At 44.6% G+C, this 26,794-nt stretch overlaps 1 protein-coding gene across 11 annotated transcripts in view; it reads right to left on the bottom strand.

The window, feature by feature from the left end:
* Positions 1-26,794, bottom strand: part of PITPNM2 (phosphatidylinositol transfer protein membrane associated 2) — a 133,732-nt gene that overhangs the window by 56,165 nt on the left and 50,773 nt on the right. For all 11 annotated transcript variants that reach the window (XM_084539416.1, XM_084539424.1, XM_084539426.1 and 8 more), the window contains one exon: positions 11,842-12,014. In XM_084539416.1, the coding sequence (XP_084395542.1) occupies positions 11,842-11,919 (78 nt within the window). In that variant the 5' untranslated portion in view covers positions 11,920-12,014. The remainder of the gene's footprint in view (positions 1-11,841; positions 12,015-26,794) is intronic.

Here is a 26,794-nt window from a genome sequence, read left to right as displayed (position 1 = left end):
TCTAAGCTGTAATCACAGTAAACCGTCTTATATTGTATTACAACAGGAAATCCAGTCATCCCTTTAGAAGTCCCTCTCCTCTGCTGATGCCACTTGATGTTCTGCACAGCCCCATCAATAGCTTTCCAGGACAGATGGTGACACAGATCCCTCCTAGCTAAAGTAATAGCATTAAATTACTCATAACAGGGAACCCAGAGAAGCAGATGCACCATGATTAGCAAGAATGCCAGTTACTTAAAGGGTTCTATTAAAATAAATCTCTTGGCACTGCAGCATAGCATGGGACACAGCACATGACCTCACCATCACAATCACGGAATGAATAACTCCGATGAATGTCGTTTAAACATCGGGCTAGCCTAACCCCATTTATCATCTGTCCTTCACAGCAGGAGACAAGCGGCTGCAAACAAAGCCTCCCGCCAGCGACGACAGGGTGATCAGCTCGCAGGTCTTCCATCCCCTTGCCCAGCGAGATACATGCCTGGTGTTTCATCTCCAGAGTAAAGCACAACCATGAACGGGCTCAAGTCCACACACAGAACATCTCTGCAAAGTCTACGGTTGTGTTGCAAACGGTTCAGTGCTTCCATTTCTTCTATTTTTTTATTTTTTTAATTGTAACTTACTACTTTGAGCAATGTTGCAGAGAAGGAGTAAAGATGGGGTGGGTTTCATGGTGATAAACAGGCAATCCAAGCATTGTTCTAGCTTTTAAAAACAGGTTACAGCTATAATCCTACCTTGTTTACCACTGATTATTGTTTACACTTCAACTCCTCAATCCAAGTAAGTTAGACAGTGATTATAAAGGGTTGACATGTTTTAGCTTCACAGTGAGGTTTCTTGGTGCGTTACCGCAATATATTTACACAGTGCCAGTGGCTTATTTCAATGACCCATGAGAGTTTTGATTTGAGATTATTCAAGTTATGAAGACTGACAGCACTCATTTGGTAGACCTATTGTCCATGAATAACAAGGACACAAAACCATTGTCTGGAAACAATAACCAGAACAATTTTTTCCCCTCCAGCTCCCATTAGGCAACAGGATATTTTGATGGTCCAAACAATTTCTCCTGGGAGAATCCATTAAAATAACACTCAAGTCTTGGGATTTCTCATCCCGTTTGGACACGGATACAAGAAGCTTACTGCTGGTAGATGGTTTCAGCTGATAATGATAGCAAAGGCATCTACGTATCCACTGAACAAGAACATGACAGCGAATTTCCCCAGAGGATCCTGCTAACACTTCCTCATACCGTTGTGGCTAAGGAGGCTGAGATAACATTCTCTATGGCCAATTACTGGGTTTTGTCGCTTCAGATCTGAAGGCTACCACAAGTGGCAATGAAAACCCCAGAAACAACCCTGTCCTTTGGGAACCAGAGAAAGCCTGAATTGCCTCATGCAACTCACCAGAAAACAGAATTCCTGAGGCTGCTTAAGATGGATAAATCTGGCTGTTTTTGGATAGTTTTTAAGACCTGGTTTGACTAATCAGAACTTTTTTTTTCCCCGCTGTTCTGTTTTAGAAAGGAAGACCAAAGGCTCTGAAGATGTAAGGGTCTGAAGAACAAAACTTAGGATGAGGATGGGAGAGCAGTAAGTTACCTGTGTTCAGTTTCTTCTATATGTTAAGGGAGAACTATTCCCAACCATCTCTGGTTGGATGTCATTTAGGCTGACCGTGATTTCACTCTTCTAATTGATTTTCCAAAGCAATGCCCCTTTCCCATCACCAACCGCCTGCCCCTGATGTGCTCCTGGCACACACTACGAAGGTGCACACACTAAGGGACACACCAGGGCTGCAAGCACCAAGAAGGTGCCAGTTACACCGCAGCTGGTGCGTTGCAGGTGTGTGTAGTGTGACAGTCATTTTACACCTTTCTTCCCTCCCCTATCCCCCCAAGAAAACTCACGAGAAGATCCCATCCCTCACAGCTTTTTCACTATTTTATTAAGTCACAAAAGTCAAACGTTAAGTTTGGGCAGGAAATTAAATTCCCTCCCCTTCACTTTTATGCTTAAAAATTACCTTTTTCCCCCTCATCCTTGATAGACAGGAGTTCAATAACCCTTTCCAGAAATGCTGGGAGAGCTTAGAAGCAATGCAGCCTGTTGGCTGGGCTCACTGTGGCTATACCAGCATCGAGCACCACAAATAAAACAGCACGACAACAGATGCACAGTTGCAGCCATAGCTGCTGCAAGCCAGAATTACACAGCACCTAAAACCAGAAGGCCAATGATAGAGATGCTGGAAAATACCGAAAGGTCCCGAGCCCAGTACATGGCTTATTCTTCACACATTTTTCCAGCAGAGGATTTTTGTATGTGGGTAACAGGCACAGTGACGGTGTGCACACACACGGGTGTATCCTTTCTGTCTTCAGCTGTCTCTTGCCGCGGTATGACTCAGCGCTGGGTTCTGTTAGCCACTCCTTTTTGATCATTTGAACTGACATCTAATTCATTACGAGCAACCAGCTTTCACCACCACCAACCTTCCGTCTGCTGACACAGATATCTGATAGACCAGGCACCACTCGTGCTCAGTATTTACTGCAGGTACTCCAAAATCAGGTCTTTGACCGTGAAAATGAAATGTTGTTTTATCCCAAAAGCGTAGTTGACCATATGCCTCAAACCATTTTTTCCCCCAAAAAATGCATGTGTCAAAGCCCATGAAACATTCAATTAAGGTGTTATCACCTTAATCAGTTTAATACCCGAGGAAAAAACTTTGTTAGTGTAAAAAAGAAGGGAGCAGGGGAGATGGTGCTCTTCCGCTCTTACAGAAGGCAAGAAGGAAAACTTTTGATGAGATCAAAATTGACATAATTTTATCAGTGCACGGCATCTTCTAAGAGCAAACAGGAAGTTACACGAATTTAATTAAAAATAAAAAAACACGCCCATACTGTTATTAATACATTAGGCTGCTGAAGTAGAACAGCACACACAACCTTTGGCTGTCAGTCTAAGGCTTTTGTACTGCACTCAGTGGAGCAAAGTGCCATTAGTGCTACGCATTAGAGAGCACAGGCTCGGCGAGGGAGCAGCCTTTTAAAGAGGGAGAAAGTAACTTGAAGAGACAGAGCTGCTGGCAGGGCTGTGTGTAGCATGCAGATCTTTCAAGCCCCATTTCAACAAATTAACTGTGATGTGGCAATCTTCACCGGGCTTGAGTCGGGACCTTTAACAAGATACAGCAAAACAGTCTGCAGACACTCAGCAGCCCTGCATCAGGGAAGGCAGGTCAGCTTCCCTGCTCCTGTTTTGCAGGTGTTGAGCACATGCTCACTGGTTGCATTGGGAAGACGATATTAAAGGAGGCAGGAGAGAGGAACCTTGTTCCCCCCTAGGGTTGGGTTTTAATGGTACTTCTGAACCTGCACTTTGTAAAGTACAAATCAGAAACAATCCATGTCAAGCAGCATTGCTGGAGGACAGTGAGGAACTCGTGAGTTTGGTTCTTGTTACTCAAACTCAAGGCTTACTGCACCTCTTCGTGCACTGCGACGGTGGCACTACCCGAATGGCAAACCAAGTTCCATCGCAGTGGGATTTCCCACTCTCTACATCCTTTGAGAAGTTGCAGACGCCACAGGACCCTGATTTTGTATACACCACGTGCATCACATTACGAATACAGGCAACTCCGAGCTGCACCATCCGTTTCCATGGCAATTGGACTGCATCAGCAGTCAGCTGGGTTGAGTTTAGGCCATCCTCACCTCGGCTCCAGCGCTGCACACAAATCCCTGCTGCTAACACAAACCAAGTGATGTCACCAGTAACCATGGTGCCCGCGCCGAGCTTTCCATGTGCCCTTTGCGCTCTAACATGCATCCTTCACGCATGACAATTGCTTTAATCCAATTAGTGCTCGTAAAAAAAACTGCACAAAGGGCCAGTGTCAATACTTATTTAGCAAAGGAAGGTTAGCTCGAGTCAACAGGACAACAATCCGAACACGAAGCTCTACGATTGCACTTCCACTTCTCGTTGCACTGCACACGTAGGAATGACCTGTAACTGGAGAGAGGAGAAGGAAATCTGTTCCTCGTCAATAGTTTTATTAATGAAGGCAGAGGAGCAGCTGTTTTAAATATCCTCTTTCTAGGTTTGATCAATAGCTGGGCAATGCACAGTGCTTCGTTCCAGCTGGGCAGTATCTCTTATCCCAAACATCAGCACTTTGCTGGTTGAATATAAAACCTGTTCTGAAGTGCTCCTACCATCCGTTCGAAAACAAACAAAAGGAGTCCTACAATGAGAGTGAGTTGTAAAGAGTTGTAAAGAGTGGAGAAATCAGAAGACTGCCCAGACAGACAGACAGGAACCTGGCCATCATACCACGAAAAGACACTGCCATCTCCCACGCTGCTGCTCAGAGCCACCAGGAGGGCCAAGCACCTCCTGCCCTTCCCCTTCAAGCCAGTCTGGTTTCACTGGGTGTACCCAAACACATTAGATAATTAGGTAGAAGATTCTGAGAGTAACCATAAAGTCGTTGTCATCTGTCTTCCCAATCGAGCATCACGCAGATGTAATTTCCAGGAAGGCTGACCCTTCAGGTCCTCCCCTGCTCTGCAGGGAGCTGCCCTCTGATCACCTCCCTGCCAGAAGCAGGAACATTATGGGGCTCTTCCCTCGAGTTTACCAAGCAAGAATTGGGACTATCACACACAAATGGCTGGCCTTTTGTCCCCTGCTTCAATCACTGTGTAATGCTGCCTCCAAGTAGGCAGCAAACACACCAGGAGAAAGAAAAGGATGTCATCCCTGAAGGGTCTTCCTGACAGAAGAGCCACTTTCTGGCGGTAAGTATCTTGGTGTCCAGGAGATTCTGGGTCTGCTCCTGCCACCCCTTTACTCTCCTGAGAGCTGCCTTAGGTGACGGTCACAGACCTTTGCACTGCCCCCAGCCCCAGGCATGACCAGCAGCTCCACCAACCTCTGAGGGCAGAAGGGCATCGCCACCAGGAGAATTCAAGATACAGGGAGAATCCTGCAAGAAATCCCAGCCAGCAGAAGCAGAACAAAGCTGGACATTAAGAAGGCCCTGACCCAAAAAAGGGGCTGTTCTCACCCCAACAAGCACAGGTTACTTGTGCCTCATCTGAAGCACCATCACTCTTGGGTAATTTTCTTGTAATGTAAGACATATTCCTAAAAAAAGCCCTAAAAATTAAAGCCGGGACAGGTTGTCATCAGCAGGCTCTTGCAAGACAGAGCACAGGTATGCACAGCATTAATTTGTAAAATATTGTATGCGCTGCATTATTTAGAATCAGGTCTAGAAATTAATGAAGCTGTTTGTACAATACCAGGATATTTTGAGGACAATCAATTGCACTGGACTATAAATAATTTACAGCATTAAGAGAACCGTTCTCATGGCCACTCATTAATCACTCCGCCTTACAAAGACACCCAGCCACACTCCTATGGAGCCAAGGCTGTATGTGCCAGAGGCACATGAATTAGGAATCACTTTATTATGGAGATACCTCAAACTTGTTTACCCCACACGCTCCATCTTTCAAAATGTCTGCTACACTTCCAGCACAATATTTCATCTTACCTCAAGTATTTCCTTCCCTGTCTTTAAATGAATTTTTTACTGCGTTAGCTATTCCACACACACTGTCCATAAGGATTACTGTCCCTAGTTTAAGGAGAAAAAGCAAGTTGCCCATTATTGTGCTGTGAGTCAGAGATAAAATTTCAACTCCTTGTTTCAGATCAGTTCTGATCCTCCGACTATATCCCAGATTTTAGGAACCAAGTGCAACTATTCCCTAATGGACTGTACACTGAACTACCAGAGGACTGGCTCAGAGAAATCCCCAGAATTTTCCTAATACCCCATTCATTACTTGCCTTCAGGTCTTAGAAGTGAGGACCTAATCCAGATCAACAATCAATATTTTGTTCACAGGTAGACAGATCAAATTTTCTTTCATAAGAATACAAATGAAAGAGAAGGAAAAAGGATTTTTGACAGCCACAAACCCAGTAGGATTATCGGTGCTGCATCTTTTATTAAAACTACTACAAATATGAAGTTTAAAATCATGTTTTGTTATAACCTTCTCAGCTTCACTGAGTTTTGTTGGAGAGCACAAGCATGCCGACTGTAAAGGCACCATAGCTCATTACTCGAAAATAAAAACTTTCTTTACCAGGTATGGAAGAACAGCCAATTTAAGAACTGTTCCAAGATAATGACTACAAAAGCAGGAAAAAAAAAAAAAAAAAGTTTGCTATTTCTGTAGGTTTTTCCAAAACATTAATCCATATGGGTGTCAATGTCAACTCCTGCAAATTGGACTTTAAGTCTGGGAACACTGAATGCAGCCCTCCCTTGTTCCTGAAACAATGCAAGTGTGAGCATCTCAGTGTCCTCTTTCATAAGGACACAAGCCTTTGTGATCACAGACAAAAGGTTATGAAAACCAGAGGAGGAAGAGAGAACATAAAAGTCACAGGTTTTGAATCCTGCAGCATAGAAATTCACTAAAATCCTCAAACCAGGGTTTTGCGTTTAGGAGACTCTGCATCTTCCAAGGTCTCCGGAGCTGTCAGCAGTGTCACCTGCTTTTGAAATTAAAGCATACATGTCTATCTGTCCAGATGGCCAAGGCATCTGCAAATGAAAGGAAAAAATAATCAGCCATCCTGTTCTTCGGTGTCCAGAGATGAAGGGTTGGTTTGCTTTCCCCCCCTCAATCTTTCACCATCTGCTGAGCCTGCTGGCAATTGCCAAGTGTAGCTAACAGTTTAAGGGACAAGACTTTTGCACCCAGATATCAGCACGTGGCCTCAAGAATTACCGAAAATGGGCTTTGTGGTGGAGTCTGTTCTCAAAGGCCCAGCCTGAGAGCTACAGCCAAAGAAAGGAGAACGCAGGGCGGTGCAGGGGTCCGGAGCCCGTGATGAGCGACACACCACTGCCTTTTGGGAGGGAGGAAAGCGACTCCACCAGCACTACGACAGGTGAGCAGAGCACACCGCAGATGATTGAAAACACGCTCTTAATTTTCAGCAAAGCCAATAAATGCAGAGCCCTGAGGGACCACAGAAGACGGGCTCACGTTAAAAGATGTAAAGAGCCCTCGATGCCCAGGATCCCGGCCAAGTTCAATGGGCAGTGCCGAGCAGATGGGTTTTCCTAAAGAGATTGCCACAAACAAGGGCCAGAGTCCTTCCCCAGCTGTGGACCCTTGAAGTGCTGAATGACAAAAGTATTACTGTTATTAACTCAAGAGGATGAAGTAGCATCTTAAAATAACTCCCATCCTCAAAAGGCAATCACTAGGTCCAAGAGCGCCTTTCTAAAATACGCCGTCTTGGGAGGAAGGTCACAAGTACCCAGAGAAAACTGCTCGGAGCAAGAGAGGACTGAAGCTGTTTACAACAGAGAAACAGAGAAAGCAAACTGTGCACGCTGGTATAATATAAGATTTAATAATGTGAGGAATCCTCTTGTCTTGTGCAGGGGTCAGAAGGGGAATGGTCTCTCGGAATCCCATGCCATATGGAACTGCAGTAATTAATGGTATTAAGACGATAAATGGGCTGACCTTTGGCTAATAACATACTGATCTTCCTATGAATGCATTCAAATCTTGGAATATAAACTTTCAGGAGACAGAGACTTAATATTAAAATGTGTGTTGTTCCTGGGGCAAAGGGGAGACACAGAAAGTACATTCAGTAAACACACAAGAAAAGAAAGTATATGTTACAGGAGAGGATAGCTGCTGAGACAAATATGCAAACATCTAGAAGGGAAATAATTAAGAGTTCCTTTAATAAGATCTATCTAAAGTGTCATAGAGAAAAAACAGAGCGGTCCTATCCTTTGTGCCCACAAGACTTCGCAGTCCTTGCAGAGACAGAAACATTGCATGTGCCTTTGGGGTGATACACAGAGTCAGAGAAGACATCCATTATAGAGTTCTTGGTTCAGCATTTCTGCAGAAAGAAAGAAATCCCTACAGATGCTTGGAACAGTCCCCTCCGTCAACTGTTTGTGCTTCATTTCGGGTCTCCACTGCCAGCACTCACCCCAGTAGCTTTCTGCTTATGTTAGGACAGGAGCCTGCATTTCCCCCAGTTCTCCTTTGCAGTCCTGTGGGCAAGTCTGCAGGTCAAGTTTATCTAGACATCTCTCCCCCTTGGAAGCAGCAGTGGGATTTTAAATGTGTGCGTACAGATCTTATAAAAAAAGATTATAATCTAAAACTCTTGTCTAGAAAAGAGATGCAAAGACTGATTTCACTGGTTTGAAATATTTTTTGCCTTTTATGCACCAGAACGACAAGCCACAGTAGACCCGAAGATCACTGACTCTGAGTTCAGATATAAAAATTAGTATGTTTTAATTGGACAGAAAAAGAGAGAAAAGTGCAGCTATGATGAAAAAAAACAAACCACTACCATTGTGCACACGGAGGAGCTGAGACCTAACTGCTCCGTGGCTAATGCAGCGAGGGTTCCCAACCCAACCACGCCGACAATGCTGCGTGAGAGGTTTCCCATGAAAACAGTGATATTGATAGACTAAAATTTAATAGAGGAAAGCTATTCAGTTTAGACCTGCTAGGCTTCAAGCAACTGAAGGGTACATTAAGCCCTTTGCTGTAATGTAAAATTAACTTATTTATGGAAGAATCTAAGTGCTACTTAAAGTACTGAAACCACTGTCTCTGTAGATAATATTTCAGAAGCTAGCAGAAAGCAATACTTGAGAGACTCCTTGTTTCTCCACCCTCTGCCTCCCCCAGAAAAGAGGAAAAACCAAAAGGAAGCAGCAGGCCACTCATCTTGGTTTTCACAGGTTTACAAACCAGCCTGGGGAACTTCAAGCACAAGAGGAGCTACAGAGCAACGTGGGCACGGACACAATGATTTATTGTATGTCTCGCCTGCCGAGTGGCACAGCGTACCAACAACAGTTTATATAATGTGCAATTTTAATTCTCCCATCCTGCAAACATGGTAAACGTGAGTACAGCCTGTCCTGGCTCGATGGAAGGATCCTTTGCTACTTGGGCATGATGCTGCTTACATCAAAACTGGTAGAAATTTTGTTATGGCTTGCAACACGATGGAGGGACTGTTCTCTCCTGGAAGGAGATGAAAAGATCTTCCACTGCAAAGGCAAAAACCTCCATAGAAATGTCTTAAAATGTGACCACAGTATTACAGCTTGAGACTGAACGTCCATGCCAACATGTCTTGAAGGGACTACTGCAAAAAGGGTTCCCAGAGCAACTGCATGGAGCAGTTGTTTCATCCCCAGCTAGGAAGATCTTTTTGGAGATCTGTAGTTGGGAGGATGCTGAAATCTGGGAGAATGATATGATTGCTCTTGAAAGAACAGCTTTCTACCAACTGGTTTGGAGCTTAATAGGGAACTTCACTCATAAGCTTGAAGTTAAATGAGTGATCAACTTCAAGGACGTGCTTAAGACTGCCTAAAACCCTTGAGGAATACTTGTGACATCTCCTTTTTACCTTGTTGGAAAACTGCTTCTTACAGAATGGGCTGATTGGCGTCTCCAGTGGTAACAACACCGTATTGTATGCAACAAATGTCTTTGAAATGAACCTTTTGCTCTTAAGAATTGCTCCTCTCCCCAGGAACTACTCTAAATGGTTCTGCTCTACACATTTCAGACAAACATTTTTAAGAAATGCCTCTACGCTGCTGTTTTATACAGATATCTCTGCTTGTTCCCCTAAGGAGGCTCAACCTACACGACTTGCTTCTCCTGTGGCCTCCCTGCACATTTCAGAGGCAAAATAAAAGACAGACACGAAGCACTTTCCCATTCTCTGAAAGGAACGCAAGTCATGCTCCCCACTGCTCTCTCTCCAGCAGCTGTCTCACAGACAAAACCTCTGCTTCTAAATCACACTGAAGAAAAAGGACATTTTATAGCATGGTCTAGGAAAAGCTCCCATTGAAGCTAGCAGGAATCTTTCCACCAATTTCAAGAAGCAAAATCCTACCTAATGCTAATAAGCAGAACATAAACTCCGTATACTACCATAAGTGACTTTTCTGTTTTTGATAGTTTTGGTTTTTTATTTTCGACTATTTTCAGTGTAAAGCACAGCTAACCTTTCCTCCTGTAATACTCATAACAGAGTAAAGTCACTTGCTTGCCACGTACTTCTGTAGCTCACCTGCATCTTGGGCTACATCCAGCATCTCTTACTGTCCTGCGCTGGGTAGGTGGAAGGAGAGCAGAGACCTGATAACATCACTTCCCAGCACACCAGCTACTGGACCTGACCTATGAAGAAACCTAATTTTGCTGCATATCAAAGAATTAGAAAATTAGAAGCAGGGCTGGATGGAGGTGTAGTTTCTCACGTAGTTTCCTGGGCCACTGCACTTCCCCCCTGCACGAAGCCCTCACTGCATATCCAGTCCTTTGACATGAAGAACTTGCCAAAATCACTGTTAAGTGGACAGAGTGGAGCCCAGTGCTCTGCATTAATTATTTTAACTGCTGAAAGCGAACAGCAAACTCATCCCACTGACCAAGTCCTCCACAGCCAAATAGTTCATCTGACAGCATGCCTCATGCAGGCACTCCCCAGTTAACAATTCATCCTCCGTTAAATTAGGTGGGCTCTGCCTCCTTAATCACATCGTTCTCCTGCACGCTCTGCTGCTCGCTGAGGAGTTCTGCACAGCTAACACACCGCTTCCATCAGCCAGCTCTTTATTTAAAACAGCTGGGCTAAATTTGGAAGAAAAAACTTGTGACAAAATAGTTACAACAATATTCAAAGCTACTACAGCATTAGGAAAAGCTAGACAAAAATGATGCCACCTAGGAATAATGTTTACTAATTTACGTTCACATTTAGGTCAAGCGCACAAAGATGATACATATCCTGTATTAGTGTCAGAAAAAGGAATTATGCAGTTATCACTCGAAAATGCACACCATACGCTACTGTGGCAGTCAAGTCCAAGTGTATGAGTTCACAAAGAAATATAGTTGGATGCTGGGGGAGAGAAGGGGTAGAGTTGTGCTTTTGCTATATTTTTTACCTTAATTCTAAGTCATTTTAGGTTTTAAACCAAATCAGATTCTGCTAGCATTCATCCCACCACAGAAAGAGGAGTCTAATACTGCCAACTCAGTATTAGACGTGTGCTTTGTTGGATAAGCAAAATTAAATTTTATTTAAGGTACAGGACAATGAAATAACTCTTCAAATTCATTTCCTTTTAAAAATGCTCCCAGTTGGATTTCAAACACTGGGAGAACATGGGCACAGAGGATTTGAGTTATAAAAAGCCAACATTTGTATTAACTGTTTTATTGAAGACAGGGGATTTAACAAAAAGTCCCACCAGTATTCAACAGCCTATTAAAAATAACATAAGTTTTATGCCTTGACTGATTAGTATCTGTCTCATAGTGGCACATAAACATTACATCTCGATTTTTCCCCTAAATTCCAAGTTACGCCTGTTTCTTCAGCCCAATATCCTCCAGTTCAGTACCCAAACCCGTAGCTCAATGCTTCCCTCCTTTTGAACAGCCTACCCATGAGTCAGTATTTCCCCAGGTAGGTAGAACATACAGAGGTTTTCTAATTTAAGGACGAAAGGAGGCAGAACTTCAGGAATTTATAACTGGAAGTTCATATTCCTTTTTCCCCCTGCTCAGAAAACCTCAAATTTAAAACAATTAATTCTCCACATGAATGAATACATTCTCCACATGCTCTTTCAAACGAAGCCCTGTGTCAGCCTGCACCAAACACCAGCAGAAGCGTTACTGACCTGTATCATGTACAGCTGTGCGATTCGATATTCTTCCACGCTCATCGGAAGGGGAATACGATACTCCTTTATAAGCATTTTGAATACAAAATCTTTAGTCCGCTTAGAAACACAATCCAGAAGCTTTTAGTAAAGGCTCCTTAAATAATGGCAAGCAAATGCATTGAGGATCCCTGAAACAGAGCGAGAGAGAGCAGCAGTTATTTTCCATTCTTATTGGAGAACATCCTACCAAGAAAAAAAATAAATAAATGAGCTCAAACGTTAATTTTTGTAATAGCAATAAGCTTAATAGCAGAGATGAGAATCCCTGGAGTGTTACCAGACCCTTAATATCAAATTGAACAGAATCTTTTAGAGGAATTTTGATTTGCTTCATGGGATACCATTAAAGCTATTACCCTCCTGACCTTTGCCACCGTATCAATCAGACTTTCATATGCAATAGCATCTCCATGGGAGAGATGTGACAAAAGCTCAAAATGAATAGGCAGACCTTTTGTTGCTAGACAATAAAGTATCTCTCCAATGTCAGCAACACACCAGAGATGCATCTACTCAAAGGTACCATGTTTTATCCTCTCGCGTTCGTCCAGCTGCAAGAAAAGGCAGTAATTAGACTCCTTCAACCCTCACAAACTCTGTGGAGAAGAACGTCATTTAGATTCTAACAATGAGGACAGCCAAAATGCATTTTTCTCCCCTCTTTTATTTGGAATTACTGTCTTGGTAGGATCCATTCTTTTCTACCTCCAAACAGTCTACAGGCACAATCCTCCCATCATTGATGGCAACGTCAGACTCATTTTTATACTCCTGCTGCATAAGAATACAGCCAAAGATCAAAGTGCTACCAAAAAATCCCATCATACCCAGCCTTGAGGCAATTTGATAAAATTATGGCTTAAGAATATAGGGAATATAGCATTTACTACACTAAGGGTTAAAGCAGTTTCAAAACAAATGTCCTTAAGATTCCCCACAGGCTGTAGATAAAGGCAATGAAATAAGCTAAGGAAGGGGAAAAAACAAGACCAGGGAGGAAGAGAGGGCACAAGGGGTGAAGTTGCCTGCTATCGGCACTTTGAAGACTGCTTTCCTAGCATGGAAAGCACTCGCCTGATTCCTCTTCATCATCAAAACTCCCCTTTCTGCTGTGCCTGCTTATTGGGAGTCCCCTAACACAGCTGCTGGAGGGAACATGGCCCCAAACCCTACACCTGGGGAAAAAAATCCCTGAATCAAAACCACCGACTTATCTAGTGGATTAAACTGCAGCCTGGGAACCAGGAAACTCCCCCCCGCTATCACGGCTGTCCATACATCTCGCTGTTTGCACAGCACTTCACTGACCTTTTACGAGGTTCAGAGAGGTTAAAACACATGCCCGTGGTCACAGAGCAACCAGGGACGAAACGCGGCGGTGAAACCCAGGTCTATGACTCCTGATCTGCTCCAACCTCTCTGCCACACCTGGCCCAGCACCGAGCTTGTGCAGGGGCATGGACCACCACCATGGGCCAGCCACGGGCTTGGCACAAACCGGGGCTGCCCCTGCAGCCCCCTTGCTGCTTCGTTGCCAGCTCGCTGCTGTTTGATGGCCACGTTTCTGGTTTGGCTGTAAAGCCCATCCATCCTGGACCGACTCTTCTGGAACAAGCTATCCGTCTGGTCCTGCATCAGCTGAACGATTTATTTTCAAATTCAATTCCATTTCATTTTATTGCTGTCAGAGTAATCTGTGTGTATGTATGCACGGAGGGGGGAAATAATAAATAATAATAATTTATCTTTGCCATGCAAACTCCGTGGAAAACAGTTCTGGAAAGCCTGCGCTCCCCAATGCTGCCGTGCCTACATGCAGGCGTCTGCATGTCTGCACGCACGTGCAGGATTTCCTCCATCAAGCTAATCCTCCAGAACAGGTGGGGATAATCTCATTAGGTGGGTTTTAATTAGTGTCATGGCAAAGAACAACAATAACCTCCGTAAGATGGATCTTAAACACCATCCCAGATCTGCACTGGTGAGATGCCAGGATCCCAGCTCTTGGAGCTGATGGGAGACTCAGCAACGTGGCTGGAGCAGTTCTTTATACTTTAGAGATCTTTGAAAATCTGATTTAAAAGCTTCTCCCCCCCAAAAAAATGCTCTGGAAGTGATTCTGCTCCCACCAAAAGAACGTCAGTCACGTCTGCCTCTGCTGCTTGCTAAAACCAGGATATTTCCTATCGATTGGAAGAGATGAATAAAACAAAAATAGAACCTTAAAAGAAATAAAATGGCAGGAAACCAGTACCAAGAAGGAAAAAAATGTGTTTATAATGAAGTGCCAGGCAGGCAATAATTCAGATGGCCAAGACACGGGAGAGACTGCTTTATTACAGACACAAAACCCAACCGTTTTGGCCCCAAGCAGCTCAGCAGCAGCCACCACCAGCCGCAGCACTCACTTGCTCGAGTGCACCAGGCTCGAGGAGCATGGCTGGTCCCAGCCACGGGTCCTGGTCCAGCTGGCTTCTGCTTTCCACTTTCCTGTGGTCAGTATGGTTTGGTTCAGCCTGCAGGTCCCCAAGGGGCAGCAGAATCTGCTCCTGTGCCTGAGGAAAGGCAGCGCTCCCAGGGACTGCCCTCTGCAGCCAGACCCAAAGGCTGGGCAAAAAGCAGTCCTGGAAATACCCTGGGCAATAGCAAAAGGCAGGTTTCAACCCCACCCTGACTGCAAGGGAGGTGCAAAGAGCAAGGCAGGACAAAACGGCACTTTCAGGCAACTCATAGCAGCCTCTTTCCAACGTCTCGGGGCTTTACAGAGAACCAAAGCACACCAAGACCGCTTACTGTACTGCCCAAGCAAAACAGAGAGCACAGCAAACACTGCAGAGAGAAGAGAGAGCTCTTCTGGGATGACACAGCTTTGAAAATCAGGTCTCACAATGTGGTCTCTGTCCCTGGCACTCCCCCCCATCCAGCTGCATTTCGATGGCAGGATGGATTTCGGCTGCCCGGCGTCCGAGCATCGAGCTGCACCTTCCACGGGCAGCACGTTCGTGCAGGCCGTTATTCAATTTGTACACAGAGCTGTAGTAACTGTGCGAGCCAGGCACATAATTTTATACCTCAATTATTTTAGAATCAGGCTTTCAAAGCATCATAATTATGCCGCAGAGTCAATATCCTGCCGCGATGAGTCAGGTCCACCTTTGAGCTATTGCTTCAGGCTGGATGAAGGCTAAGGCACCATGTGCTGCATTTCCTTCTCATTTTCACATTTTCCCTCGTAACAGCGGCAAGTTTCTTAAGGAGGTGCCCTTTCTTTAAATGGGGGAGCCATCAGGATCTGCAGAAGCTGAGCAGATCGAGAGAGACAGCAAAATCCTCAGCTTAGTCCCCGAACTTGGTGTCTGGGCAGTCACTTCAGGAGCATCAGGGCCAGGCTCCCCGTTACTAAATGAGGTAGCAAAGGGCTGATGACAACCAACAGCTTGCAATTAAGGAATAAGAGCTAGTGTGTGAAGGGTATTTAAACTGCGCTATTTAAGTCCAGGAGGCCAAACCGTGGCCAGGCTTGACAGGCTGACCCTGAAGGGCATGGAAATTGAGCATTAGAAAAAAAAACCCTGGCTCCTCTGCACGTCAGCTGGGCCCAGTGCAGGAAAACCACTCACACCGATACGTTCAGGCTAAAAAAGGCCTGTTCCTGCTCCGTTCCCAGCTGACTCTCCGAGCTGTCACCTCAACGGCTGATTTTTGACCAGCTCTCCTTTTCTGTGCCCTGGTTGCTGAGCACAGGCTTTTTTAGGACTGGAACGAGCCAAAGCACTGCAGCCACAACACACCTCATGCCAGGACCGCCAGTTTCTGTGTTCAGGAGGGAAGAAATAAAGCCCTGGAAGCAGAGAGCAGCTGTAATGAGCTTTTCCTAGCCTCACACAGGAGGCTCGTTTTACACTATTATAAAGTTTAAGGACTCATGCTAGGGAAGAAAAACCCATCACAGAGGGTCACACAGCAGCCAGAGGCAGAGGCAGGTCCCAGCCCAGGGACTGCGGTCCCAGGCTCTGATAAACCATTGCCTGCTCAGGGCTGTGCTGCCTTTTGAAGCTGAGAAAGCCTCTCACTCATCAGCTCAGCTATTGCACAATTTTCCTTGGAATATTTTCACTGAGAAATGAGAGATATTAAATAAACAAAAGCTGTAAGAAACAGGTAAAGGTAAAAGGACAAGCAAAGACATTACCTGGAGTCCTCGCCTACCTTCCTAAAGACTTTCTTTAGGTTTTCTACATCTCCTTAACCCCCCAAATAGATGCCTCCTTGAAGAAAGTGATATTTAAGAGATGTTAGCGTTGGTCCCAAGTGTATCAAACACTTGCACCTTTGGGAAGCAACACCAGGCTTAGGAGCCTGGCCACCACCGCCCCGCTGCAAAGTTCCCTGAAGGAGAACACGGTGCCCTCACAAGATGGGAAGCGCTGCATACACATTGCACTCTGATTTATTTATGCCATTAGAAGAAGCTGCAGAAACGTAAAAGATCCCTAGGACTTAAGTCAGCGTTTTTTAAAGGCAGCCTCAACACTCACACCTTGATTAATGCAGCAGCCTCCCTGCTGGCCCAAAAGCAGCCTTGCTCAGCCTTATCCATGCAGAATATCATGGCTGCAAAGACCCTTAGTTATAATTTTGACCGTATCACCCCTCTTATTGGCACCTCTTTGCCAGCACCACCTCCTTTTCCACATCAAACCTCTACTCACTCTCACCTTCAACCCCTTCAGGCCATCCCTCTCTCCTTCAGCACTTAATGGTCGATCCGGGTTTCCAAATGAAGGCTGCCAGCCTTCATTTCCCTAACAAAAAAAAAAAACAGAGAAGCTCTGTCCGTGCTGTCCCCGACTCTCAGGAGAAGCTCTCCGTTAGCATCTGGGAGGCATCACTGCCGAACCCGGCTCATCAGCAAGGCACAACCCACCACAGTGACCAGTCACGATGGTCTCCTCATCTGGGAAGGTGTGATGCTCTCTGTGGGATCGGCTGGAGCACGACTGTCTCCTCTGATCACAGGAATGACCAACGTAAAGGTCAAGGGGAAAGCAGAGTTTGTGAGGGCTTTCCAGGCGATGAATATTGAGTGTTTGTGCTTTATCATCCCCTCCTCTCCACCCTGCTGAAGTGATCAACCTGCACAGGCTGGCTGAAAGGTTAAAAAAATAAATAAAATCTATTTTGTGGTTATTTGTGGCTACCATTATTCGCAATAACACTCAGCGCTGCACGCAAAACTCTCCCTCACACACACACGCACGTGTGCAATATATAAACTGAAGAGACAGAACTAGAGTCTTTTTTTAAATCAGCAGTTTTCAGTTTTAGTACTCCAGTCATATCTGCTGACTGGCAGCTACGCAGATTTAAAAATTCATCAGGCCTTGAAAAAAAAATAAATTAAAAGTTAAAGTTCCTTAAAAGTTCACGGCTCATGCTATTACTGATTGAAGGATACCGTGTCAGTAAGTAATGTTCTTTGTAATCATTCATCTTAATCATCCATCTCATCTGTCATGTCTTTTTTAAATAGAAGTTTTTTATGCAGATGCTTACGCACCCGAGTTTCAAGACTGAGTTTAGGTCACTTCCAGGAGTGAAGGAGAAGCTAGTGAACATTTATTTGCCCGCATCACAACAGGAGCCCTGGGGGCCTGCCCTGCCTCCACTGTGTCTGGCCATAGCCTGCAATGCAGTCAGTAAGAAAAGGGAATTGGGGGGGAGGTAAATAAAATAAAAAAGGAGGAGGAGGAGGTAAACGCAAGCATGCCTGGAGAACAGTTTTCCTCAGGTGTAAGCTTCAGGACAAGCTCACCAGGGTATTCCAAATGCAGGTAGCAGTGCAAAGGGCTGAGGACAAAACGCTGCTCGAAAAGGAAAGCACAGAGAGTGAACACAACTCGCATTTACAGTACTTAATCTTTTTTCCATTATTAGATACAATTTGACGTCACTTATAGAATTTAAGAGCTCATTGTAAAGCAGACGTTTATTACAACAGAAGGATGGAATAGGTCCAAATGCAATATAGCTACACTGGAGCTATTAAATCTTGTTATAGTTCACTGGGCAGCCAAATACTAGCTTGAAGCAATGAGAGGGAAAAAGAAAAAAAAAAAAATCATCACACCACACCAAAGCACCTACACACCCCTATTTCTCCTTAAATATTCAATGATGTTGTACTGTCTCTTCATATTTTCCATTTCTGTTACTTCTTTAGCATTTGGGGAAAAGCACAAGCCTGACTCCCTCACTTTGGCCTTAGAAGCGATGCTGTGGTGCTCAGCAGCCAATCCTCTACTCACACGCTGACTTCAAGGGGACCAGGTAAAGTCCATCAGCAGAACTTTGGCTGGAAAATTAATGTTTCAAGTCATGCCATGCCTGCAGGTTATGCAATAATGAACTAATAAAGAAGCCATTAAAAGGACTAATATGCACAGTGAAGTCAGCGATGAGTTCGGAGGGAAAGACAAACCAGTCTCTAATCCTTTTGCTGATGCTGAGGGATAAAGCTGAATATTAAAAAGAATGCAATAGAAATTAAAGGTTAAAAGTTTCCAAGTAGTCTTCGTGCTCTGCACAAACAGGGCAGCTGCAAAACCCCGAGTCTGGTGGCCTTGAGCAGAGCCACACTCCTCCATTCAGCTGAGCTGCAGAACCTGGGCAGACCCTGCCTTTCCCTGGCTGCTCCTAGCCCAAGTCCCTCACTGTCACCTGCTGAAAATAGGCAGAGATTACACACACGCATGTAAATAGAGATGTGTCATATAGATTTTATATGTGTATGTATATATAGACACGCACATGTACACACACACACACAGAAACAAAAATAAAAGCACTGACGATGTGATAACTGCAGTGTGTTGGCTGAAAACAGACTGAAAATTGCTGGGGTGGGATAAAATACTGTAAGGAAAAATCTATGCAACGCTACAGGCATACAGTGATGGACAGTATTTGGCTCTTATTTGGGAAACGTCCATTAGCTGAAGGCCACTGCCATGCAGAAGTCTGGGCACTCAATGGACAGTGGTAGCAGGGAGATGGGATGCTGGCCAAGTTAAATAAAAAAAATTAAACAGCAAACATGTCTAATTTCTAGGACAGCCCTGGGAGACTATCACATTTACACTTCACACCTTTGGTTGCTACAATCCCTCTTCCTGAAGGAATTGAGAAGAGTGAACAGAGAGAACACTTGGTGCAGTCTCCACTGGTTGTTCAAGGCCTCGCTTGGATTAAAGAAGTGAAAGAAAAGCCAAGAACAAGCCCAAACATAACCATGCTCTTCATGATCCACAGAACAACCCTTTCGCCTAGCTCACAGAAGCGCTGGCAGCAGCATGACACAGAAATTTAACCAGGAGAAAGACAAAGGATGAACCAGAGTCAAGGCACCACCTCACCTCTAACTCAAGCCATCATCCACCTCTCTCTCCATGAGCCGCTGCATTAGAAATTGCATTAACACTACAACATACCCTCTTTTTTTCTTTTTTTCTTTTATAATCGCATTATTATAATGACAAGAGCAGGAAGTCACGAGAGCTCCTACTCTGTCATCTTAGCAGTCACCAAGCATGCAAATTTCAAGGGTAAGAAGTTCTGGGAGCAGCCAGGCTGAGGTGCAAGAGCTCTGCAAACCTTCGGTGAGCAGCCCCCCAGAAAGTGCTCAGGAGGAGCACAAAACTACCGTGCTCGGACCTGCTTTGAAAACATGTGGTCCTACAGCTAGAGCTGCTTGGGAACCAGGTCTATTTCTCTGAAAAAAAAAAAAAGACTGTGAATGAAGAAATATACTTCAAGCTGCAGAACCAAGGAGTCTCTGTCTGCAGATTATTTACAAATGTAAAAGGCTTTCACTGCCTAACCTAAGTTATTCTCACTACAGTTCATGCCTCTCCTTTTGTGCCAGTCTCAGGAGAAGTTAACTATTCTTCTGCAGTTCTCATTTTCATATTGAAAAATATATGCCTCCCTCCCTTGTCTTTCTTCTGAATTACAAACTTTCAGTCTCTCCTCGAGGGTCACATTTTCCAACCCTCTTCTGATCCTTCTGCTTCTTCACCCCTCCTCCCACTGATCCACCACCAGACCTGAAGAAAAAGGGTAGCTTTTCTTTCATACATCTTTCATATCACTCTTGCTCATCTATATTCCTGCGTGACATTTGCCAATGGCATAAAGCAGCTGATGGTCACTCAGTCCAAAACCCACTGCAGCCTCATCTCATCTCCTGCAGAAGGGCGACCACACCAGTCATTCCCCGTTAGACAGTTTATTCATGGGTCTTTGCACTCATTTTACCAAATTATAGCGCATTTCAGATTGCTCAAGGTTAGTTTGAATTTTTATCCTGTCCTCCAAATACCTGCAGACCCACTAAAGCTGACTTTGAGACATGAGAGGTCTATTTCCAATTTTGGGATTTGAGTCGGACAGACCCTGGACTGCTTTCTTTGTAGCTCCCTATCACACTGAAAGGGGACATCAACCACAACTCCAGTTTTTCAGTAGTTACAGTCTAGATGGAAATAACATTTTATTACTTCACTTATGCAAATATCACGTGGAAAAGGGAATGAACATTCATAGCTGGTTTTAAAAGACTATTTTGTAGAGGGAACAGTGTATGATTGCAAAGTCAGTGTTATAGCACCATCATATTTCATGCTGGTTTCATTAGGCTGAGATTTGCCTTGCCTAAAGGCAAGATAGGGAAAGAGAAAATAAGTCCTACTCCATCAGAGGAAACTTGGAATGACACCTAGATCCTTGCACGAGAAGCCAAACACAGCAGTGAAGGTTGATGAACAACGCTGCAATTGAGATGGAAAGTAAGAGGCCATTTTGCACAAGAGGGGTAAATGTTTAATATCTCTATTGCTTCTTTCATCCATAACATCAATAGATTAACACTGCTTCTGTGGCTGTGTAATTTCTTTGGAGTTTTGATCTTGGAAATAATTACACTAAATATTTCATAAGTGCCTTTGAAAGTTTTTTGGTTAATAAAGAAAAAAGAATTGCCAGCTGCTCTCAGATTGCAGAGGGATAATGAAGGTGCACGGATAATCAATAACCATTTTCAGTTCGTTATTCAGCACATTTTGGGCTGGTGCTATTTCTTTCCCTCTACCATTCCGCATCCCACATGCGGAGTGACGGAGCATTTTTAAACCATCAGATCTTACCGCTTTTGAAAAGCATTCTTCATGCTAACCACAACGTGGAACCCCCAGCCTCTAATAACGCCTACAAAATTTATAGCTTTCCAGGGTGCTTTCAGCTGAGCAGATTGCAAGCTGGGGCAGAGGAGGCCAAACTGAACTACTTGACGGATTGAAGGAGTTTCTTCTTTGGTGTAAAAAACAAATCGCTGCATTTCTTCAGCAACTCCCGAGTGCATACCAGCTCAGACTGGATCTTGCATTAAGTTCCACCGGGCCTCCTGCACCTCAGGGGAGGAGAGGTGGTGAGGCGAGATGGAGGCCTGCAGCTCCATTTCTACTTCTTGGCAGCTGGGGGGGGCTCCGCTGGTTTCTTCCAAACCAGGATGCCTGTGACAGACATCGCTATGAGAGACCCCAGTGACACTTCCAAGCATTAACCTGTGTGTCCAGCCTCCCCTGGGAATAGCCAGCCCCGCTCCACCCACAAAAAAAACACCAAGGGATATGCTGTGAGCACTTAAAATATAGCCAGAGCTGGAAACTGAATCCAGGACCTGGGAAGGAGCAAGGCACACGGGTGAATCCATCAGGCCACTTGCTGAGAGGATAAGCAAAGGGAGATGAAGCCATGTTGCAGAAAATTCTCTCCTTAAGAAAAATCAAAACCTCTTGGTTTTACAGAGTGGAGTTAAATTGGAATCTGCCCGAGACATCAGCATCCCCAGTGTAACCTTCAAAATCCCATAAGATCTTGATTTATTAGTTTAGCTAGAAACTTGAGGGAAAGAAAAAAAAAAAAACTATTTATTGATGCCTCAAAAAAAAAAAAAAAGTTTTCATGGCAAAGAAATGAAAGTGGACACTTTTACAGACACAATGCAGGAGGCAAATTGAACATGTTCTTTGCAGTCAGATAGAGCTGGAGAGACAAGATGACAAAAAATGACAAAACAACTGCTGCACGGTATTGGAAGGGAAAATAAAAGCCAAATAACAGCTACACCTTCCATGCAAGCAAACCTTGGGAAGGAAAATTAAAAAGTACCCACAAGAGATACCTGCAAAGCATTTAAAGTGCTAGTTTAAAACAAACATCAGAAAAAAAAAGAAAAAAAAGAAAAAAAAAAAACCAACACATTTGTCTTCACCTACTTGCTATGTTTTGCTTTTTTTAATCACCTCTTTTTCTCTGACCACCTTCTCAACAGCCCTGCTATTTCTCCACCGCCACAGCCATCCATCTTCTGATTCCCTACAACACAGAAACCTTCACAAACCTCAAGGCAGAGGACACCTGCAGGAAAGCCGACCATAATAAAACACCCAGGTGCTGAGACAGAATTGGACCAGCGGAGGCTGATTACACTGCCGAGTGACATTGTCCCTCCCAGGAGGGAAGCCAGCTGCACCTTTGTATATTTAACTTCTGCATGAGCTTTTCTGAGCACAAAGTACAGCGTGTTTCTACAGAATACTTATAAACTCTTCTCTGATTAAACTCGGGGCCAGCTATACAGCCTTGCGCTTGTTTGGATTTCTCGACATGCAATTCAATTACTATTCCTGTCATTTTGCAGACTCGTGAAACAAGACCCAATATAATAGGGAATTAAAACGGCACTGTGGAAGGAACATGAGCACCTCCAGCCACTCTGGACACCCCTGGGCTGAAATCCCCCGGACCCACCATAGCAGGCTGGGCTGCCCAGAGGGTTTTCTGCTGCTGCTGCTCTGAAGTGCAGAGAGATGGCAAGAGGGGTGAAAAGTGGGGAATTCACTGCAAGCCAAAGACATTGAGCACTGCTACAGGGACAAGTGGAGGTACGAAGGTAAGTTCTGGCTAGAAAAAAGAGGAAACAACACTGTTTGACTTAGTCACCCAAGTGGAGTGAGTGTATGCAGTGGCTGCTCCAAATCCAAAAGAGCAGCACTGCCTGGCTGGCGCCCAGCTGTGCTCCTTGCAACCATCACACAGCACTTCACAGATGCATTAAAGCTTTGCCCTGGCCTCAGGAGCTAGGGCATGTATCATTATCCCTCATCTGTTGGGAAAATTGAGCTACAGAGAGAAGTGATCTGGCCCAATATTCAGAAGAAAATTAGTGAAAGCCAATTCAGGAGTTCCTGGGTTCTGTAAAAACTTCCCCATTTTTTCCCCTTTTAAATAAAAGAGGAAGTCAGAGAGATCAAATAAATCAAGTTTTGCTGATAACTGGCATAATTCTGCAAGACTGAAGTAAAGACTAAAGCCCGCCGGCTGCAGGGAAGTGCCTGGAAGCTTCAAGAACTTTTCTTTTTATCTTAAAAAAGCAGATAACAAGCACAATCCATGAGCTTGACTCAGTTGCTTGAATGCAGCCTGCCACAGCCTGTGGCTTCATGGCCCTCAGGACAAGCATGGCCACAACTGCATCCCTGCCTCTCCTACAAGGGCTATGAATGTCCTCAGAGTTTCTACAAATGTCAAGGAATGAAACCAGCCAGGATGAAGAGACGGTTAAACCCTCACTTCAAACAGCATCCTCACAGAAGCTTGTGCAAATAATCCTTGCTGTGGATAATGTTATCAGACATAATTAAGTTTTGCTCTGAACCCAATAGGGACATTAACATCTTGGGAATCACAGAAGAAACTAACTTCTCAGTTGTCAAATGCACATGACAGAACTCTGAAGCAATTCCTGCCTCCTGCGTCAGCCTTTTATTCTGGCCTGTTCAGCTGAAGAACTCCTCCCCGCTCCCTTGAGTTTCAAAAATCCAAGGTCTGAGTTTACTCAGACTCCTCTCATGGAAACAATGCTATTTCCTAAGGAGAATTTCTGGATATAATAAAGCATTCAACTGCCCAAGACCACATATTGTGGTTTCAGTACAACAATATGAGCCGAAAGTCTTCCCAAGGGCAGATTTCTCGTGTTCCTTGAGGACTTGTGTGGAATTATGTGTGGTTTAATTCCTCAAATTAAACTTGATTTCAATTGTCTTCTCCAACCAAAAATTAAACCTCACAAGTCAGTCACGGTGTCCTGCAACAAAGGGTCATTCTGTGCCCATGGAACAAATGAAAGCTACTTAATGAGGACCAAAGCTAAAAATTTGTTTCCTAACCTGCAAGGCCAATTCAAATAAACTCTTCTCCTCTGTTCCCCATCAAATATCCAAATTGTGTCTGGAATGTCCTCTTTTTTAAGTGTCCTTTATAAGAAAGCATTACAAAAACAAGTCCAGAGAGAAAGAAGTCCACAAAGGTTTATGGCACAACATTTTCCTTTTCATTAGAAGTAACATGGGATGAAAACCTTGCTCCAACCTGACAGCAGCTGAGGAGGCAGAGCACAGAGCAGAAAGTGTCAAATCCCATCAATTCAGGTTTCAGGGACAGCTCTGAAGGCCTCAACTGCCTCATGCACAGCTTCTCTCTCCTTAAACTCCTCCTGGCCCTGTCAGGGCAGGCACACTCATCAGGTTGTCTCATCTGACTGGTGCAGTTTCCAGTCTGGGCTGTACAGTTCTTGTTACAGTCTGGCCCACTGTTTTACACCTTGAGAATTTCTCATCCTCACTATTTCGGCTTCGTGTGGCAGCTGTCAGAGAGCAGGAGTGCCGCACGGCTTTTGCGAGAGCCTCACATGCCCTTCATTAAAGGGCATTACAGCTGTATTTATATCTGACATAAATCTGCTTTGTAAACAGTGACCTGATTCAGGATCTGGACTTTCTTAGACTGCAATATCAGGAGCACACGTGTGCTGGCCCCTAACGGGCAGCACCAGACCTGCCTGGCCCCGGGAGGAGGCACTGCCCACCTCCAGCAGCAGCCCTTTGCTTCACTGCATCCCTGCAGGTTACCTTCCTCTGCTGCCCACTTTCCTCGCTCACTGCACACGTGATGGGATCTAGGAGAGGAGCCAAGGCGCTTGAAGATGTCAGCTTTGGTCACAACATGGCACAAAGAAAAGGGGAAAGAGAAGAGAGGATGATTATCCTGAGCAATAAAAGTTATTTACATGTTACAGGTAACACAAGTGTCCGAGGACAGTGAAGTTTGGGCAGTTTAGACCAAAACACACTGCAAGTGCTGTCTCACGGCCTGACCAGAGGTAAGTAGCTGTTCTGAAAACCAAAGGCGTGCTCTCACTCCAGGCACCAGACTGTTTTCTCATCTCATTTCTATTTGCTGGCAATTCCAAACGCTATGACAAAAATGTCAGCTCATTAGTCTTGTTCTTAGAAGTCTTAAGCTCTCATATATGAAGTTGGTATTATCAACAGAGTCCATAAATTGCAGCTAAAGTCCATAAAGGAAGCAGTCATGACATAACCCCAATTTAATCTGAATCAAGTTGCTAGAGTCAAAGAAGTGTTTTCCACAATGGTAATTAATTTTTTATAAGAATGGATGAAAGGGGTTCTCAATTAATAGAATAGGGAGACAAGCTAGAGACGATTGTCCATTTGACTAATACTGCAATTTAACAGCTATTCAGCATCTAATAACTTCTCATTAAAAGTCAACCCTCCCCTTTCTCCAGCAGATTAGCTACCCATTTGTCAAACACAATGCAGCCTCATTAGCCTAAAAGTTCAATTTCTGCTTTCCCACAGATTTGCTTTTATTTTGCTGATACCAGTAAGCTAAAACCCTGAATGACAGCAAAGTCCAGAAACCAGCAACACAAACACTCCGTTTGTTTTTCACAAGTTCTGGATGGCATTTGGGATGCCACGTTCCCAGCAACTCCAACTGCAATATCAAATACAAGCAGTTGGAGCAAGAGCCAGGTAGGAAACCTCTGGGTCCTCTTATACAACGCACAAGGCAAAGGCATGTCCATACTCTGGAGCTCACCTGAAAGAGGAGACTAGCGCTGCCTTTTCCTAACACCTTTTCCACCCAAAGAACAGCCTCGTAACACTGTACAGACCGTCTGGAACTGCAGGGTATAGCTGAAAAGGAGACATAACAGCAATTTCTGCTTTTACCAGAAGTTTCAGTTGCCATTACCTTGCATTTTTGGATTATGATCGGTCTTCACCTATCATAGAGGTTGACGTGTTGTTTTGGGTGGTTGTTTTAACCACCACCAGAGTTCCACAAACCTCGCAGCAGGGCAGGCTGGCAGCAGGATCACTCCTAGCAGTAGGATCACTCCTAGCAGTCAGAGCTCAGGCAGGACAGCAGCCACAGCCCTGCGTTACGACACCAGCACCCTCCACTCAGCACCCTTTAGAGAAAAGTGTACCCAGACATACCATGAGCACAGGCAGGAGATGCATTAGAAGATTATAGCTCCTGCCAGGGCAACCCTAAAATAAATAACAACAAGAAAAAAACCCCACACTGACACCAGCAGGGAGGACTGGGCTCTGTTGAGGAAGAGTACGGCCACACAGCCGTGCACGGTGTCTGGGCACGTTATTGAGACCTAAGACCTCAGCACAGAAAGAATCCGTCTGCACGGATTTCACCGCAGGATCAGAGCTCCAGGAAGCCCCTATAAAAGATAACAGAAACTGAAAGAGGTTACAACTAAGGCTAATACCACCCAAAAGCTAAAGCAAACAAAAACATTCCAGTCTATCGGCTTTATCTGCAAAAACTATTCAGCTGTGTTTAAGGCTGTAACAGCCATATGCACAGGCTTCAATACAAGGGACACCTTTCCCCCAGCTCCTGCTGTTGTAATTCGAAGGAACAGATCCAGACATCAGCAGAAGGGGAAGTT

Source organism: Aythya ferina (genome assembly GCF_964211825.1).
Source record: "Aythya ferina genome assembly, chromosome: 17".
NCBI lineage: Eukaryota > Metazoa > Chordata > Aves > Anseriformes > Anatidae > Aythya > Aythya ferina.
This window is presented reverse-complemented; position numbering and strand designations above follow the sequence as displayed.